Source organism: Monodelphis domestica, chromosome 1 (assembly GCF_027887165.1).
Source record: "Monodelphis domestica isolate mMonDom1 chromosome 1, mMonDom1.pri, whole genome shotgun sequence".
Taxonomy (NCBI): Eukaryota; Metazoa; Chordata; class Mammalia; order Didelphimorphia; family Didelphidae; genus Monodelphis; species Monodelphis domestica.
The window spans coordinates 320,043,830-320,063,594 of record NC_077227.1 but is presented as its reverse complement, the minus strand read 5'-3'; the positions used below and the strand labels follow the sequence as shown (position 1 = coordinate 320,063,594).

General features: G+C 43.1%; 2 protein-coding genes across 6 annotated transcripts in view; one reads left to right on the top strand and one right to left on the bottom strand.

Annotated features, from left to right (window-relative positions):
- Window positions 1-9,692, top strand: part of AMN (amnion associated transmembrane protein) — an 80,734-nt gene extending 71,042 nt beyond the window's left edge. The window contains exons 7-14 of one of the 5 annotated variants that reach the window (XR_001626666.2): window positions 666-774; window positions 1,660-1,742; window positions 2,975-3,182; window positions 5,124-5,307; window positions 8,128-8,266; window positions 8,899-9,013; window positions 9,332-9,408; window positions 9,497-9,692. Coding sequence is in view for 3 of the 5 variants with exons in the window: in XM_007473530.3 (XP_007473592.1) it covers window positions 666-774; window positions 1,660-1,742; window positions 2,975-3,182; window positions 5,124-5,307; window positions 8,128-8,266; window positions 8,899-8,985 (810 nt within the window). In the remaining 2 variants the exon portion in view is untranslated. Of the gene's footprint in view, window positions 1-665; window positions 775-1,659; window positions 1,743-2,974; window positions 3,183-5,123; window positions 5,308-8,127; window positions 8,267-8,898 lie in introns of all 5 variants that reach the window. The other 4 variants (XR_457623.3, XM_007473530.3, XM_007473529.3 and 1 more) reach the window with 4 other exon arrangements.
- Window positions 9,693-10,464: 772 nt separating this feature from the next.
- Window positions 10,465-19,765, bottom strand: part of CDC42BPB (CDC42 binding protein kinase beta) — a 183,430-nt gene continuing 174,129 nt past the window's right edge. Inside the window, exons 31-37 of the mRNA XM_001366950.5 lie at window positions 18,052-18,149; window positions 17,873-17,957; window positions 17,539-17,656; window positions 17,324-17,441; window positions 14,662-14,767; window positions 14,073-14,143; window positions 10,465-12,221 (exon numbers count right to left, since the gene is read on the bottom strand). Coding sequence (XP_001366987.1) covers window positions 12,090-12,221; window positions 14,073-14,143; window positions 14,662-14,767; window positions 17,324-17,441; window positions 17,539-17,656; window positions 17,873-17,957; window positions 18,052-18,149 — 728 coding nt within the window. The 3' untranslated portion in view covers window positions 10,465-12,089. The remainder of the gene's footprint in view (window positions 12,222-14,072; window positions 14,144-14,661; window positions 14,768-17,323; window positions 17,442-17,538; window positions 17,657-17,872; window positions 17,958-18,051; window positions 18,150-19,765) is intronic.

Here is a 19,765-nt window from a genome sequence, read left to right as displayed (position 1 = left end):
GAATGGAATAGGTGAGGGGAGCAGCATTCGATAAACCTGAAAAGGTAGACAGAAAGCTCTGGAAGACTTGGCATGCGATAGGGAGCCCTGGCATGAATGTTGAGCAAAAGAGTGGCCCAGCCAGGCCCAATCCTAGGAAGGTGACTCAGAAAGTATATAAATGATGATTTCGCTTGGGGACACCAATTGTGGGAGCATTCGAACTGTCCAAGTGGGAAGTGATAAGAGATGGACCTGGAAAGGGGGTGGTGAATCTATCAAAATAGAAAGGAAGGAATGGCATCCTAGAATACCTTCTCTCCTTTGGCAAATTGTCTCCAATTCCCACATGACTTTTCAAATTCTTCTTTCTCCAAGGCTCAGCTCCTGCTCCACTTCTTTTGGGAAACTTACCCTAATTCCCCTTAGCTGGACCAGACCCTCCATCCTCTGAATGTTGGCACCTTTTGGCCCTCTCTTGTGACTATGAGAACACTGCAATATTCTGTGGTTTTACCTGTCCACCTCTTCCATCCCCTTTTCCTGAACTAGGTTGTGACCCCTCTGGGGGCTCCAGGTCAAGAACCTTTGATCTGTGTTCCCTTGTCCACTCCCCCCATATTCATAAGCAAAGGAATGAGGGATTCTGGGTATTTGCTGAATGTACTCAATGGATACCATTCCAGGTGGAGGCCTGGATCTGTGCCTCTCTGCTCCAGACCTCTGGAGGTCGCTGCCCCAAGCCTGCCTGCCAAGTAGCCCTGAAGCCAGTGGGTCAGTGCTGTGAGATCTGTGGTAAGCAGGGTGTATTGGGAGGGGAGAGGGCCAAAAGGGGGTGGGGAGGGGCAAGGATAGCTCTTCCTGGAGCCAAGAGAAGGATATCTGCTCATGAAGCCATAATCAATGTACAAGAATTTATTCAGCACTTAATAAGTTCTCTGGGCACTGGGCTAATCACTGGGGAGACAAACACTGAGAATGGTCACCAGCCTCAGGGGGTTACACTCTAAAGGGGGAGACACACTGTACATCGGTAGGGACACGTCCACTCCAAATCCTTGATCTCAGAGATTAAGCCCTTATTTTAGAGATGAAGACAGATCTTGCGAGGGGATGTCTAATCACCATGCAGCAAATTAGGAACAGAGCTGGCACAAGACCTAAGGGCTCCTGACTTCCAACCTAGGGTGTTTTCATCTCTCTAGGAACATCCCTGGTTCTTACATGGGCCCTGAAATTTTGAGAATCTGCAATGGGGACAGCTGGGCAGTCACACAGAGTGAGGAAAGAGATAAATCCCTGTGCTTGGGCAACTAGGTGGTGCAGTGGATAGAGCATTGGGCTTGGAATCAGGAAGACTCATCTTCCTGAGTTCAAATCCAGCCTCAGATCCTTACTAGCTATGTGATCCTGTGCAAGTCACTTAACCCTATTTACCTCAGTTTTCTCATCTATTAAATGAACTGGAGAAGGAAAAGGCAAACAAGTCACTTAACCCTGTTTGCCTCAGTTTCCTCATCTGTCAAATAAGCTGGAGAAGAAAGTGGCTAACCATTCTGGTATCTTTGCCAAGAAAACCTCAAAAAAGTCAGATATGACTACAACTACTGAATAGCAACAATAAAATCCCCAGTGGCTCCTCAAAAGGGGAGTCCACAATTCTCTTTTTCTGTACCTTAGGAGCCATGATCTTCCTCAACTACACCCAGGCCTTTGATCTCCATCAGTACAAGCAGAGATTGCTCCATAACTTTCTGGACCGGGTAATGTCAATTTTGGGATAAGGAGGGTTAAGGATGAGGTGGAGAAGGGTATTGACTCCTCAGCCTGCCAGACCCCAGGTCTCTTTCTCCAAGTTCTTCCCTACTGTTCTAGGAGCCTCTGAGCTAAGATGTTTAGGGAGAGTTGAGGTCCATCCTGGGTACAGTTCTGAAGAAAGGCTGAGATTCCTTCTCCCTTTCCCTCCCCTCCATCATCTGCCTCAGTTCATCATTCCTGAAACTCATTCCATGACTTTCCCTCCAACCTGGTGGAAACTTCTTTCCTCTTCATACCTTCTCTCCTCACCACCTCTTTTCTCTCTTCCTGTTGGCTCTCCCCTCTTGTTCTCTTCCTCTCAGTTTTCCTCCCACATTTTCTCTCTTCTCCCCTCTTTTTTGATAGTGAAGGGGGGCAGCCTAGAGACACAACATTGGGTGGAGAGGACATCCATGCAGCTGGGTGGTGAAGTGGATAGAGAATTGGGTTTGGAGTCAGGAAAACGAGTTCAAATCTCTGACACTGCTGTGATCTTGATCAAGTCACCCGGCTTGTCTGCCTCAGTTTCTTCAACTGTAAAATGGACTAGCACCTACCTCCCAGGGTTGTTGTAAGCATCAAATGAGATCTTTTGACTATGGCATTTATCACAGTGCTAAACTCTTGTCTTCCTGACTCTCCATTGAGCCCCCTCACTGGCTCCCACCTAGCATATGGCAGATGCTTACTAAATGCTCATCTCCTTCCTCTTCCCTTCCTCCCTTTGCAGAGGCTATGGTGTCAGGGGAAAGAGGGCTCACAGATTCTGCTTCAGATGTTGCTAACCCCTTATGACAGCCTCTGCATCCTGGGGAGTCTTTGGGGAGAGAGGATCAAGTTTTCTAGAATCTAGTCCAAGGACTGAGGCTCAGGCCAGAGTTCCCCATCCTCTAACCTTCCCTGAGTGGCCCTGAAAGATCCGATGCCCTACTTCAGCAAAAGAGGATGCCACATCTCTGGGCTGTCCCCCTTCACTCCCAAGCTTAGTGGCTCCATTCCCCAAGCTGAACCTTATTCGGGGTCCAGGGCTTCCCCTTTTCCCAGACTTCCACACTGACCTTACGCCTCACATACCCCCTCCCCCTAAGAAGCAGTCCATTCACAGCCTCCCGGGGCCCTCAGGCTCCCCCCACAGCCTATCATCCTCTCAGCAGACAGTCTGGCCCTGGGCCCTGGGCTCATCCCATGCTCTCCTCAGCCCCAGGCTTTGGGGGTTCGCATGGCCATCTCCAAAGTGCACAAGGAACACAGGCTTCGAGGATCAGCACACACAGCTCGAGGGAAGCGACAGACTGAGACCACCACCCACATCCAGGTGGTGCTGACAGATGACGGAAGTGGGCCTGAGGCAGGAAGGGCGGCTGTACGTGTGGCCCAGGCCATCCTCACTGACGTGGCTGAGCAAGGTACTGCCCGATACCCTCTCCCTGTGCCCCATCCCCAGTCCATTCAGGTTCCTCAAAGAGATCCTGCCTGGTCCTGCTGGTCCAGAGGAAGATGGGCAGGGGAACAAGGACAGTCTCTCTCTGTAAGCACTGACTCCCAATTCATGACTCCATTCCAGGGGCTCCCCAAATCCTCCTCCACCAGGAAGCCTGCTTCATGACCTTATGCCCAGGGGTTCTGTACAGTTTCCAAAGCACTTCCCAGAAACTGATGTTGCACGACATTTCATAGAGGACAAGACAGGTTTTTAGTCCTATTTTAGAGGAGAAAACTGAGGTTCAGAGTAGGAAAGTGGCTCTCCAGTGCTATAAGAATAGAGAAGTGATACCTGGTAGTCTGGACATCCCAAGAGTCTATCAGGAACCCTGGGCATCCTGGATCTGGGCTAGCTTCCTTGGATACTGCTCTTCAGATGAAAGCCAGCTTCCTGGACTGTCTTGGGCTTGCCCCCAATCCCATCTCGTTCAGGAAGTCTTTCCCCATCATTCCAGTCCCCACTGCTCTCTCACTCGCCATTCACTTCTCAAATTCTTGACTTCTGAGGCAACCACTCAGGTGAAACTGCTCTCTACGGTCACCAGCAACCTCTTAATGGCCGAGGAGGATGGCCTTTGCTCCTTCCTCTTGCTTCTTGACCTCTGGGCCATGGGTCACTATGGACCACCTCCTCTCCCTGCATGCTCTTTTCTCCTCTAGCCTTTGGGGAATCCTGGTTCTCCTCCTCGCCTTTGTTTAACCAGGCCTCTGCAGCCTCTTTCTTTGTTTTTTAACTTTGTTACAAACCTTCTTTGATCATTATGATCTAATTCAAAGATCCTGGGTCTCCCGGCAGGTCTCCTTGGGCCCAGAGATATCCCTGCCTTCCCACCCAATTATAGCCAAGTAGTACCATGTTGTTCAGACTTCTCCAGGACAGAGAGCAGATGGCCCAGAATGGAACCCTGGAGCTCATCCACCTTTAGAAGAGGAGCAAGGTGTGCATGATGATCTCCCTGAAGAGGCTGCAGAGCCTAGTTAAACAAAGGCAAGGAGGAGAACCAGGATTCCCCAAAGGCTAGAGGAGAAAAGAGCATGCAGGGAGAGGAGGTGGTCCATAGTGACCCATGGCCCAGAGGTCAAGAAGCAAGAGGAAGGAGCAAAGGCCATCCTCCTCGGCCATTAAGAGGTTGCTGGTGACCGTAGAGAGCAGTTTCACCTGAGTGGTTGCCTCAGAAGTCAAGAATTTGAGAAGTGAATGGTGAGTGAGAGAGCAGTGAGGACTGGAATGACGGGGAAAGACTCCCTGAATGAGATGGGATTGAGGGTTGAGACAGCTGAGCAAATGAGCATCTTCTTCCCCAAGCCTTGGAAGATGAGACTGGAGCCAGAAAAAGGCTTCAGGCCACGTCCAGAGGTGATGAAACCTCAGAGGTAGTTATAGGATGGGGGAAACTACAGAGGGAAAGGGACCTTCTATGGAGGACTCTGGCTAAGTTGGTGGCCAGGGTCTGGCCACGGGACATTGCTGGTGTGCGTGGGTGACTTCCCACATAGAAGGGACCAGCAGTGCGAGCATTCAGGGACAGGCAGGGATGCTGGACCTTACCGGAGAGAAACCATCTGAAAATACAGTGACCTGTTCAGTTTTGGATTCACTGGATGCTCCAGAATCTAGAACGCAGAATGTCAGAGCTGAAAGGATCCTTAGAACAAGAGAGTGTAGAGTGTGGGAGGTAGAAGGGGCCAGGGATGAGAATTGGGGGAGGCAGCCACCAGAGAAGGATGTCCCTCCGCCATCCCTGGGACAGGACCCCTAGCATTCCGTAGTCCCGACTCTCTGGTGATCTGCCTTCCTGGATGAGAAGGGAGGGTTTAGAGAGCCCTTTTTGATCGGGTTTGTCCTGTCTCTCCTCTTTCTTCAGGGGCAGCCTATGGGGTCCTGCAGGGGGATGCTGAGTATTCGGACGGCGGTAGCTCTACAGCTGGGCTCACAGGAGAGAGCCTGTCCTCAGGGATGGTGACTAGCCTGGCTATTGCCATAGTCCTGGGGCTGATGGTGGTTCTGCTCGGGGGTCTTCTGCTCCTTCACTGGACTGGATGGGTCAGGTAAGGCCGGGGCTCACCTACTGGGGCCGTCTCTTCACCCGTCATACCATCCTGTCCCAAGGGTTTCTTGTGTTCCCAGCAGTGGAGAATTAATATTGAATTGTGATATTATGGAAAATAATTTTGCCTTTAGCCCCCTCCCCAGAGCAAGCTGAAACTTGGTGGGAAAACTCCAGACCTCCAGTTTCCCTCCAGGCCCTGAGATTGGGTTGGGATCTTTTGTCTTTGTTAAGGATAAAAGGATTAAGGGCCTGGGCTGCTGGCCCAGTAGAACGATTGACTAGTAGAAAGATAAGACCTGACTGTCCTACAGTTCTCCAGCCACATGGCAGACTATGTCGGCATCTTCTGGATCTTAAGCAAAGACCCCTGGTCGTCCCTCGTGAGATGAAGTCATGAGGGAGGAGTCGAGGTCTCTGTTTGTCGGTCAGAGATGTTTTGGGATGTCCAGGGGAGTGACCGAGGGGTGAGCTCACAAGGGGTCTACATAGACTCATGTGAGAAGAGCGGGATTTTTTTTGCCCCTCTGAATTGTGGAGAGTCACCTGACCAGGTTAGGATGTCTCAGCTGTTCAATCAAATTATCTGACAATTAAGAAATACTGCCATTGTTACACAGTTCTAGGCTGCGGATGGATCTAGAAAAAAGTAAGAATCAAGGTCCTGTCCTCAAGGAACTCAGTCTAGAGGAGATGGAGGAGGGATAGATGGCGCTCTCCTCAGGAAGTTCACAGTCTGAGGAGAGACAGACCCCCCACCCCCATACCCACCCCTTCAGAGACATTCAAGTATCCTATGGAATTAAACAAAACGTAGTGCACAGCTATCTGGGTGCAAATGGGACACTGAGAAGGGGAAGTCACTGAGTCCTGAAACTACCAAAGAATGCTTGTTCAAAATGAGAAAGTTTAGGGGGCAGATGGGTGGCTCAGTGGATTGGGATTCAGGCCCAGAGATGGGAGGTCCTGGGTTCAAATCTGACCTCAAACACTTCCCAGCTGTGTGATCCTGGGCAAGTCACTTAACCCCCATTGCCTAGCCCTTACCACTCTTCTGCTTTAGAACCAATATTGATTCTAAGATGGAAGGAGAGAGTTTAAAAAAAATGAGAAAGTTGGAAGTCAGGTAGGATTGGAATGGGCAAAAAGGAAGGAGTAGGGCATTTTGGGTCAGAAAAGACATGGGGTCATGGAGGATGGAGTTTGCTGTGTCCTAGAGATGAGAACAGTTAGGTTGGGGCAGAAGCAGCATGTGGGAGAGAGTTGGGGGGAGATGAGGCTGAAAAGGTAGACTGGACAACTGCGGAGGGACCTAAATGCCTGACTAGAAAAATTGTCCTATCCATTCTGAGTCCGACCCTTTTTTAATGCCAAGAAATGTCCCCTATATAGATGCTCCCATCCAGAAAAATAGTTCCTGCCTGCTCTCAAGGCTCTTACATTCAACTGGGGAAAGGGCAGCATTCCGAGGAGTAGCACTAAGGTACACACAAACACATAAGAAGATCCACAATAATTTGAGGAGGGACAGGCCTAACTAATTAATCATATAAGAATAGTACCTAGGTCTGAAATCTGTGGGCTCACCTGTATGGAAAACTGTTATTTGGCTTTCTTTCCTTTTAAAAATCCTTTCCTTCTGTTTTAAAATTGAAATTTAATATCAGTTCTAAGGCAAGAGTGGTAAGGGCTAGGTAATTGGGGGAAAGTGACTTTCCCAGGGTCACCTAGCTAGGAAGTGTCAGAGGTCAGATTTGAATCTGGGATGTCCCAACTCCACACCAGCTCTCTATCCACTCTGCTAGCTAATTGCCCCATCTGGCTTTATTATCAACTCAAGAGATAATTTCCTGGGGAAAACTTTTTTCCCCTCTTATCAGAGAGAGAGCCCCTTTTCTGGGGTGGAATTGCATAGAAAATTCAGGGAGAAACTCCTTTCTGTCTGAGGAATTAGAGAGGAATAGAAATAGATGGGGGAAAATAATTGTCCTGTTCATGTCACTTTACCCTGTTTGCCTCTCTTTCCTCATCTGTAAAATGAGCTGGAGAAGGAAATGGCAAACAGTTCCATTACCTTTGCTAAGAAAACCCCAAATGGGGTCATGATGAGTCAGACACAACTAAAATGACTGAATAACAATAAAGACATAATGGTTTCTAATCTAGGAGAGCCATACTATAGTACTGCCCTTATACTATTCTGCAATATGTAGCCTAAACAGGGCAGCTAGGTAGCACAGTGGATAGACTGCTGGACTAGGTGTCAGGGAGACAAGAGTTCAAATCCTGCCTCAGACGCTTGCTAGCTAGTAACACTTCTCTTATCCTTAGTTTCCTCATCTGTAAAATGGATATAAATAATAGTACCGACTTCAATTGAGATAATGTGTAAAGTATTTTGCAAACCTAGCTGCCATCATTCCCATGCCTTCCTGTTGTCTCCCCATCTTCCAGATGACTGGAGGAGCAGAGGACTTTGAGATGACAGGATCTGGATTTGGACCCTGGCTCTTTTCTTTATAATCAGCATAATGTTGGAGTGGACTCTTCCCATTCTGGACCTCAATTTCCTCATCTGTAAAATGAAGGATGTTAGACTAGATGAGTTTTTATCTCTTCTCGCTACTGATTCTTTAATTATCTGTGTCTTACAAGAGAGCAAAGTGAGGTTCAGGAAGGGAAAGGCCAGCCGGTTAGTGCTCCTGGGTCTTGCTGCTCGAGGGAAGGGGACTTGGGTTCAAGGTGGTAAGGGAGGTTATGGGGCAGGAAAGGTACATCCTCTTTTCGGGGCTTGCCTGATGTTCCCTTTCTTGGCCTCTAGGCTGTGGCCCCTGTCGGTCCCCACCCTGTGGCAGAGATCAGAACCCGCATTGGACCAAGGGAACCTGGGCTTCGACAACCCCATTTTTGACAGTCCAGGCCTTGCCTCAGTCCTGGCTCCTGGCCCCAGAGAAGAAGTGGTGAGCAGATGTGTTCCCCAGCCAATGACAGGGTCACAGAACTTTAGAGAACAAGATGAGGGGTCAATCCTGGGGTGCCATGGGATGTATAGTTTTGGGGAGACCCAAAAGTTATCGGGGGTCAGAGGTTGTCACACAGCTAGGCAAGTCAAGAGCTAGGCATGGTATTGGGTCTGTCCTGGTCTTCAGCAGGAAGTCATCGGGGTGTCCTCTCCATCCTCCTCTACCCCAGACTCACAAAGGTTTGGGGGCCAGCGATCCCCCTGCTTCTTAGGCACTCACTCCACCGTGGCCGTGGCCCTGGCTACAAGGTCCGGCCAGGAATTGGGATCTCTGAACAGCTTCTGGACGTGGGGAGCTTGGTTGTAAAGAAGAGACAGATAATAAGAGTGGTGGTGTTGGGATTGTTCCACCCTCACTGTTTTCTCTCTGAGCTGGTGTTCATTTCTTTGAATGTCTGTCTCTTGATTTGTCACTTCGTGTTTGCTTTTTGCCTGCATCTTGTTCTGCTTCCCCATGTCTGTTGTCTCCAATTCTGTCCCTCTGTGCTCGTCTCTCTGTGCCTGTGTGTGTGTGTGTGTGCCCCTGCCTTTGTCCCTCTTCATCTGTGTCTCTGCCTTTCTCCCCATTAGGTTGTGGAAGATGCTGCCCCATCTCCAAAGGGCCCCCCCAGCAGTGGCAGCTACTTCATTAACCCATTGTTTGAAGCAGACATCTAAGGCTCTCCTGCCATCAGCCCTTGCTTTGGTGAGGCCCCGGGAGCCCAGCCTGCATGGGAAAGAGGGAAGCACCCGAGCTGCTGTCAGCCTTTTTGTCTCTTGCCTGGTCTCTACCATGAGATGGGGCCTAGGGCTCTCTGTACCCCGATCCCCAACAACCTGAGTCTCTCTGGCTGGATAAGCAGGCCATCTTCCATAATGGTGTTTTCCAGAGTAGGGTGCATCTGTGCATTTTCCAACCAGATCACACCTCAGAGCGTGCTTTAAAATAGAAACCAGACCACCCAGAGTTCTTGTGGGTTCCCCCCACCTCCATCCCATACAGCCATGCATTCCTTCCCCACAGGACTCACTTCTTTCTCTTAAGCCCACAACTGAATATTGAGAGAACCAAGTTCTAACCCTGCCACTGATTCACCTTGAGTAAGTCTCTTTTTCTGGGCCTGTTTCCTCCTCTACAAAACCTTTGTTTCCTTCTAGCTCTGATGAAGAACTATTTGTTTCCTTTTAGGCTTGGGGTTCCCAGGAAAGAAACTAGGGAGAGGGCCTATGACCCATCCTCCAAACAGGGTGAGGGAGAAGGAAAGGAAAGCCTGCCTCTCCCTGCAGATGAGTGGTGGGTGCAGCTCTGGCCTTGCCACCACCCAAGGAAAGCTAAAGAAAGAATTGGAGCCAGCCTTTTTCATTAAAAGATGTTAAACTGACAACATGTTGGTATATTTTCCGACTATTGAGGAAGAGTCACTGGAGGGCCAAGTCACTACTTCTTTCCTACCAAAGGGACAGTCACCACCAGCACTCTATTAAGTAGAGAAGTCACAATGTCCCTGGAGACTTTGTATTGGAGAGAGCACTGGCTTCAGGCAGAAAGACCTGAGTTAAAATCCTACCAGAGACTTACTAGCTATGCCCTGGGCAAGTCACTTGGCCTCTGTTTGCTCATCTGTAATTGGGGTTGGAGTGTGTGTTGGTTTGTAGAACTTTTGAGGTTTATTCCCCCTCTAAATCTGTTGATAAATCTATAAATCTATGATCTGGGGTAGCTAGGTGGTGTAGTGGATAGAGTACCAGGCATGGAGTCTGGAAAACGTATCTTCTTTAGTTCAAATCTGGCCTTAGGCTCTTACTACCTATGCGACCTTGGGCAAGTCACTAAACACTGTTTGCCTCAGTTGCCTTATCTGAGCTAGAGAAGGAAACCACAAATCATTCTAGTATCTTTGTCAAGAAAAAGTCAAGTTTTCTTATCGTCAAAATGGGAATAATAATATTTCTACTTCTTACCCTAAAGAGTTCTTATAAAAAAAAAGGTTTTCTTTGTAAACCTTAAATTTTTACAGAGATATGAGCTACTAGTCTAGATGCAGATAAGAATTTCCAGCATGGTGGTTTTATTAGGTAACTCACATATGATCTACTTTATAAATGTCTAGAGTTGAATCCATGTAGTAGGTTTTTAGGTAAAGACAGACCACTATGAACTTTAAAACCTCCCTCTTCTGCTTTATTGACAAGTAAATTGTTCAAAAATGTTCTCACAGTTCAATAATTACAAAGACTCAGACTTACATTAAAAAAGTAAAAACCAGATCCCCTCCCCCCCAAAGCAGTAGTGTCCAGCTCCAAAGGAGCCCCTTTATGGAGAATCTGAGGAAAGAGCCAGTACTGTCTGTCAGACACTTAAATGTTATAGGACTTAAATGTGGACTAGAACACTCAATTTCAACTAAAAACAAGTGCACATCATTTACAGTGGGTTTTTTTTTGTGGGGGGTGGGGGGGTGGGAATAAAAAACAATGGTATAGCATTATTAATTAGTCCATTAAAACCAAACTTTCAGTAAGTGATGACCAACTGTCATAATTGGGGCAAAAGGCACACTAATGGGTCAATGAAAAACTGGACAGGCCAGCCATGGAATTAATTACAAGCTTTTAATGAGATGTGGTCACAAATGTGGTCGCTAAATGGAGAATATAAGGAAGTGTGAGATTAAATAGCCACACAAAACACAACCACTGCACATGGGCCATGGGAAATCTTTAGGAGTGTGCTGTGCGTTTTTCTACATGATCCATACTCATTTAGTAATCATGGGGTCTCCATGCAGGTGAGAGATGATGAGAAAAGCTGCTCCCACATTTTTTAGCTCTCATTTGACCTTTGTAAAGAAGAACACACACACACACACACACACACACACACACACACACACACACACACACACACCATACATATAATGCATATGTATGCATGAGAGAGCGCGCTACTTCTCAAAAAAAAAAGGAAATGAGAAATAAAGAATAAAACTTTCACAACATTTCTGATGTCTTAAAAGCCCTGACCAGTGCCATAATTGAGGATGGAATAAAAAGCAGTTGGCAGGCTGAAAAGGGAAAGGGGGAGATGTTACTGGTAACAGTCTTATATACATGACTAAAAAGTTGGTAGAAAGATGTTTCTGCAGCTGAATATATAATGGCTAAATGAGTCGAAAGGCCACAAATTAACCTCAGCTTTCTTTTGACTTCATGATTCTAGTGATGCTGGGAACAATGTACAGTTTCCTATTATTTTCCCAAAAGAGTTACAGGAAAAAGGGAAAAGTATATTTATCTGAGGATGTAACAGGTCCTTTGTGTGTACTTCCTATGCAAAGGCCCATATTCTGTCTAAAAGGATTTCCTGCTAATGAGACATTACATCATTCTATAGAAAAATAATATTGTCAATACTGTTTAGCATCCATACTACCAGTATTTTTTCTCTTCTATTCCTTTCTTGGCAGAAGAGATTATTTATTGGTTTTATTTAATGCTTATATGTAACAGATTTATATCACAGCTGTGCAGAAATGAATACATCTTAACTATCGCAACTGCCCAATCTTGCAAAAAAAAAAAAAAAGTGATTATTATTGTAATAATAATTTGCTTTCATTTCCATTTTTTTTATCTACAATCTGGATATTTATTTTCTTGTGCAACACTAGAGACTGAGTACCTCTCTTGGCACTATCATCTGATACATGCTTGCTCCATGAGTTTCCAAATACTCGGTGCAGTGCTGGGAATGTGAAGCTGATGCACTGGAGGCTGGAGTGTTAGGCATCGCAGGTTGATTGATCTAGTCCATCAAGCGTAAGCTGATTTCTATGTGGAGAATTGGGACTGGGAGGACCACTTGGATTGGAGCTGTTAGATGGAGTAGAGTGTTTGGTGGAATCAGAATCCGGCTGTTAAAGGAGAAGAAATAATGATGAATATTCCCCCAAACAACCTCCATGTATGCTTTTACCAAAGAATTTCAAACATTAGATTTTCAATTCTAGGCTAAAGGGTAAACGTTGAACTTCCTTGTCTAGCAAATGTGCCCAGGAGCTCACAGCTGCCACATTATGATGATATCACTTCATAAAGGACTGTAGGATTAAGAGTTGGAAAGAATCCTGGAGATCAATTCATCCAGACCTTAATTTTACTGGGGAGCTGGGGTGAAGTCTAGTTTTATCCTTGAGGTAACTTAGCTTTGGGGACTTCAAACCATGCTAGAGGCATGTTCAGAATTAAATGGGAACAAGATCCTGAAGGCAGAGAGTGCTGGAGATAGGCCAAAGGGCCAAATCCCTGCTCTGTTGCTAACTACTTGTGTGAACCTGGGATGACTTCATCTTTCTGGGCCTCAGTTTCTTTCTTTGTAAAATGAAGGATTGGACTAGATGGTACTTAAGGTCCAGTCAGCTAAAAATTCATGAATTTAGTATCTCTAACCATTCCTACAGACCACACACCTATTAAGTGACAAAAAAACTGCTGAGCTCACACCATAGAGGGTGGAAGAGGGGGAGTCTGCCTGGACCAGGTACTGAAGGACAAAACCATCACTATTTTGTTGCTATTTTGCAACAAATTTTTTCTCCTGGGCAGGCAGGCAGTATTCATTGCTATAGGTTCCATCCCTCTCTCCCTTCTTCCCTCAATAACCAGAAACCTGGAAAATACTGAGAAATTTCCTCCACAAATACCTGCGACAACCAACTTGAGCATAATGTGCCTATGAGTCTCCATCAGTTTAGGAAACTTGGTGCTCCTGCAAGGTTCGTACCTACTTAGAATCTGGGAAGCAAAGGGCTCCAACTAATCTGAAAGCAAGGGCCTTTGCAGTTACATCAACTGCATGCATGAGAACAAGCCACTTAGCCTCCCAGTGCCCTATGCAACTCTTTACAACCCTAAGTTTCAGGACTTCTGCTAATCTACACTGGTAGAAGGGTTTTCTTCTTTGGAAGTTCCTTATACCAATAAAATCACAGGGCTAGTATACAGAGTACTGATAGCCTAAAAAAGGTGGGAAGGTTTGGATGAAGTGATGCAGAACAAAGAAAGCAGAAACAAAAGAATATACATATTTTTACATCCACATAAATACAAACATTAAACAGGAATGCAACCCACAGCAGAGTACATTTGACAATTTTGTTTCTATCTTATTAAAAGTTAGTATAGAGGGCAGTTAGGTGGCTCAGTGGATTGATGAGCCAGGCATAGAGATGGGAGGTCCTGAGTTCAAATCATACTTCAGATACTTCCTAGCTGTGTGACTATAGACAAGTCACTTAAGCCTTATTGCCTAGTCCTTCCTGCTCTTCTGTCTTGGAACTGCCTATTGATTCTAAGTAATGGTTTAAGAAAAAAAAAAGTTAATATGTACAGTAAATGAGTATGTTACTCATACAAAAACTTACATTCACTTTTTGTTATATTTTGTTGAATTGTCTACTTTTGTTTCTGTTTTTGTTCTCATTCATATATGAATGGGTATAGATGAAAATGAAAAATGTGATAAAAATATTAGTATTCCTACCTCCACCCATCCCCATCTTTGCTGCTATTTTAGGAAGTGGGGAATGGTGAACATTTTATAACTCAAATGCTTTTTTCCTAAAGAATTTGAGTATATAATACAGAAATTTATATAATGAAATGGTCATATATATAATTCCTATTATATAATTATATACTAATTATCACATATAATGGTAATAAATTTATAAAATACAGCTTTAGTTTGACAAGGCAAATTTTACCTCTTTGTCAAAATCCTGGTCAGGATCAGACATACTTCTTAGAGGTATGGTCACTCCCAGGTCACCTCCACCTATAGGAAAAGGAATGTTTATAACTTAAGTAAAAATTAAAACATTACACTGTCCTTTGTATCTCTCATCCCTTTTCTCCTGTGGTGCCCATAAAGCTAACAGGTAAGTGCATGATGAATATATGTTCGTACAACAACAGATATTGACTAAATGCCTTACTAAGTCCACAAAAAAGATACCCCATCTGTCAGCTCAAAGCATTTTCTTTGGCTGTCTCATTCCTGCCTTAATCTCACCTTCTATTGGAAGCCTTTCCCAACCCCTCTTGATTAGCTATTTCCTATTTATTCTGTTTATAGTACATATAAATTTATTTGCCTGTTATCTTCCCCATTATATTAGGAGATCTTTGGTGGCACAGATGTGTCTCTTGCCTTTCTACAACGTCAGCACAGTGCTTGGCACATAGTAGGCACTTAAAAATGCTTATTGTCTAATGTGCAATGCACTGTTTCTGACCTCAAGGAATTACATCTAATAGATGAATTTCTAAGATTATCTGGATTGTAATTAATACCTGAAGAGGGCCATGAAACGTAGGTCTTACTCCTTGACTGTGGTTGCCGAGAGAGGTTGGCTGAGGAAGGGCCAGCCTTTTCTTCTTGTGAGGAAGGTAATACGCTCTATAGTTGAAAATGCAACATAAAACATTATCTACAAATGCCCAAACCATAGTCATTATGACCTATTTTTATTGAGATAAGTAGTATAAGTTGTGGATTAAGGTCAAAAAATGATACAAGGATCAATTTGAGAGGATGGTTAAGGTTGTCTGGGCTAGGCAAACAAATACTTTCGAGGTCCCATTAAAAAAAGGAAGATGATTTTTACAGCATAAGAGACTAAAGTAAACTTTGAAACACTATGTAAATGTGTGGTTTTCACCACCAGGGTCACCACATCTAGGTACTACCTCAATCCTTGGGCCTTTGTGGTCAGTCATCTCCAAGAGTGGTCACAAAAAAGCATTCTGTAAATCTCAAAGCACCACAAAAATGGAAGCTATTTATTCACACAGTCTATGTATCTCTTGTTCATGTCCTCCCAGTAATCTTACAAAAGGACTTCATTGGGATTGCTGGAGCCCCTTCTAGACCTGTTAGCATATGGATACCATTGAATATATGGGTTAGCTCTTGATCTCACTAGCTAGACAACTGATGGACACAGCATGTAACAATATTTTAATTACAGAAAACATACAAGATTTTTGGAAATAGGCTAGTAAAAGGATATACCACTATCCTTTCATGTTATTTAGGACTTGGTAGCATATATTTTATTTTGTGAGAGAGCTGAAATTCTAAGAGTTTAGATATCCTAAAAAAATTGATTAACATCAACATAAGACTGCCTATACTAGCTCCCAGTTCTCAATTTATAAATCATTTTTCAATCATTTTCATTCTGGCTTCTGAACCCATAGTTTGACTGAAACTATTCTCTAATTGCTAAATATGATACATCTTTCTCAGTCATCATCCTTCTTGACCTTCCTTATAGATTTTGGTATTCCCCTCTGTAAAAAGTAAATTCTTTGAGAGCAAGTGGTCATTTTTTAATCTTTATATTCCTGGCACCAAGTCCAATTCTTTGCTCATAATTTTTCGTGGAACTGGATATCTCTCTTCTAGATACTGTCTTTCTCTTTGGCTTTTGTGGCATTGCTTTTTCCTTGTTTTTTTCTCTATCCATTTCTCCTCAGCCTCTTTTTTTACATCACTGTCTCTGTTAAAGTGTTCAATATTTACTTATCTAGTTATACAATATATGCTCCAGGATAGTACACTGTAAGTTTCTTAAAGACAAGGATGAGGCCTAGAGGATGACCTAGTTTGATCTCTTTCTCTCTCTAGTTTCTATAGAGCAAAATGGACCATGGGCAGAATGAGCCTCAGCCAAGAAGGCCAAAGATTGAGGGTGGTCTCTGACTCATCTTGGCTTTGTGATTTAGACAAGTCACTTTACTTCACAGACCTCAGGAAAGAGTTAAGAGTTTTAAGGTGCAGAACTCCTCTCACAATGGTGGAAGGAGTTTCCTCATCAGGGGTTTCCTACACTAATGAAATCACAAGTCTAGATGCCCCTATCATCCCTTATTCCCCCCAAACCTCAAACCTGGCCAAGTGCTGTGCATATAGAGGACATTTACTAAATACTTTTATTGGGCTGAATAGTTTTCTTCCTCTTTATTACTGGGACACTACACCTATGCCCCCTCTAAGAGTTTAGATTTTTTCATGGTGCTTTCCTCAAAACAATGCTGGCAATGGGCAGTTTGAGTACAATGCTCTTAGCTCAAAAGCCAAGGAAGAGGCTGGACCTAGGAAGGTGATGGGACCTATCAGGGTCACATGGCTACTGAGGAGAAGAGTTAGAACTTGCAGTTAGGTCTTTGGGCCTCAGCCCATGACCTGCCTCCTCTCACACAATTCCAAGACTGAAAAAGGGCCCAGGGTATACCAGGTTGATTTTTTTTAAATTTCCAACAAAATTCATTTATTTAATTAATTTAGAATTTTTCCCCATGGTTATATGATTCACACTCTTTCCCTCCCTTCCTCTCTGCCCCCTCCCAGAGCCAATGAGCAATTCCACTGGGTTATATACATGTATCATTGTTCAAAACCTATTTCCATATTATTAATATTTGCAACAGGGTGATCATTTAAAGTCAGCATTCCCAATCATATCCCCATTAAACCACGCATCAAGTTGATTCTTAAGCAACTCTAGGAAAGGAAATAGCGGAGAGGCACAAAAAAGAAAGTAATGTCTTTGGCTGAAAAATGGTGATTTAGTGAAAGATTTTGGCAGAAGTTATGTGATAGATGTGCTTAAAGTTTGCTGGAGGTAGTTTTGGAAAAGACAAAATAGAGGGAGAAGGAAATTCAGTCTTTTACTTTTATCAGATAAAGATAAAGCCAAGCATTTGTAAAATGCTTATTTATAGGCAGTTAGCAATGTGGACTGGATTATTTTTGCATATAGAGTTTTTTACTTTACAGCTAGGTCCGGTTTTCCTTGGAAAGGATTTAGAAGCCTTATGTATAGCTTCCTCTGCCAAATGTGGTCAGGAAATAAAATACAGTGGAAGTGTAGAACATTTATATTTTGTGGATTTAAGTTCCATTCCCATTCCTTATGCCTTGCTTATCGGGTAAATTTAGTTAATTTACCAGAGGGAGGTCCATGAGTACTTGCATTCCATCTCCTGGGCCCATATGAGCAACGTGATTGAAATTGGTTGGGTTTGATATCATCTTTGATCTCAATTCTGGGTCTCTAAGCATCTCTCTGAGGAAAAGAAAATATTTAGAAATTCATTCATATGCAAAAATATTCTTGGCTATCACAATTAACCTAACTAAGCTTTAAGTGATTAAATTCTTACCGCCTCTGCTGTAATCTCTCTTCCTCAGGAACCTTAAAGACAAATCGCTTTTTACTTCTGGTCCGAAGCATTTGTTTTTTACTGTTATCAGAAGTTTCTGGCACACTGAGTACAGCTCCTACATGAATAATAAATAATGCACAGTAATTATGGGCTATAGCCTGTGTACCTGAGATATCATTTATTCTTAGGTATATCAGCATACCAAAGGTGAACAGCACAAATCTGAAGCATAAGGATTCACTGAACTTAGGTGAATTCTTTTTAAGATATGTAGAAATCTATAATTCTATCAAACAGGAAAAATTTTTAAGTTTGTTTCTTCTCTGCCTACCTGAAAATTTATTCTTGAAGTATATTAATCGTGGAGGTTCCCAGTTAAGGAGATTAAGCGTTCCTTCCATATTAAGTGGTCTGATCTGGTTTGGAAACAAAAGAGCAATTTTGATTATAATGTATAATTTATGGAGTTCTTATGTTACAACAAAATGACAATAAAATAGATTCCCTTACCTTCCTCAGGCCTATCGTCTGGACCCATTCCATAGTATAAACATCAAAGACATCCACACCATATTCACTATATACTGTGATGTAAGAAGAATTACAACCTAAAACAAATACAGACAAAATAATTACATGAAAAATTCAGATATGTCAAACTTGACAAGACTTATAAAAGTGAAAGGCAAAGTGTGTGTGTGTGTGAACTGTGAAGTTTCAAAAGCTATAGGGATGGAATCTCTATATCCAATTTGAAAAGCTTTATTGGTCTTCATTTTTAGATGACTAAAATTCAAAACCAGCTCCTTTTGAAATAATAGGCTAAAAATCACATGCAAAATTCCCATTCTAGATCTTTCCTTTGAAGTTCAAAGAAAAGCATATATTGTGAATGCTTAAATGCTAGGTATTTTTGTAACTAAAGAAAAGTCATGACCATATTGAAGGAAACTGACCACATTTTCTGTCTTTCAGAAATATTAATACAAAAAACTCTTAGTATTCTAAAATCACAATATGGAATTTATATAGGTTCTAAAAACAATTCTGTTAACAAGAGAGAAAACTAACAGGTTAAGTAAAATGATCTGGGAAAGGTAGTGGTATAATATGAAAGAGAAAAAACTATTTTCAAATACCTCAGAAGTACCTATTTGTTGACAGGTATTTTAATGAATAAATATTCTTATTTATTCAGTAAACAAATCTCTGAAGGTATTTTTTTCTTCTTTTAACACCTGATTAGTCAACGCTGAATATATTTGAAAGGAACAAAAGTGACTTATAAGATTTTTTCTTCTATTATGAAAATGTAGTGGAAAAGCATGAGACTAAGAATTAGAAGTTCATGACTCTGTTGATGGCTCTGCTACAAATAGTGTTGTGATCTTGGACAAGTCCTTTCCTCTTTCTTGAGTCTTAGTTTCTTCCCACTCAATAAAATAAAGGGGAAGTTGGCAAACAAGAGGCTTCTTCACAGGTTCTAACATTCTGTGATTCTAGGACACCTAATGCTTTCAAGTTCATTGTGTGACACTGGAGGAGTTACACAGAGATAACAAGGTAACACTGTAAAGTATTAAACCTAGACTGTGTCTATATCTAAAAGAGAGAAAAAATGCTAGTGCATACACAACACTGCCCCCTCTAGTCCCTCTTCCCCTTAAACTATTATCATCAAACCTTTTCCAAAAAAGAAGCGAGCTGTGGAAAGAACATTAAACTAGGAAAATGAGGGTCCTGTCTCTGTCCTGAACTAACTCTAACACTAGGGAACTCTAGAAAGCATAGGAATAAATAGTCTTTCTTAAAATGATAAGCAGTGTCTATCTAAAACCAAGAGCAATCATCATCTGTAATGGGGATAAGCTAAAAGCCTTTTCAAAAAGATCAGGGGTGACATAAGGATAACCAAAGATACTATCATTCAATAGTATATGAAAAATAGTAGGTATAAAATAGAAGAAACTGAAGGATCAAAAATAGGCAAAGAGGAAACAAAATGTGAAGATTAAATTTAATCCTTCCCTGATTATGAAAATGAAATTAATTAAATTTCCCCCAATTGTAAAAATTAAAAACCCCCCTGCCCATTTTTAGATTTAATCACCAAAAGCGTAAACACTCTACTTAAAGTTGAGTAGGGAGATCTGCCCATTTTTAGATAAAAATCACCAAAGGTTTAAACACCTCAATCACACTTGAGTGGGGGTGGTCTGTGACT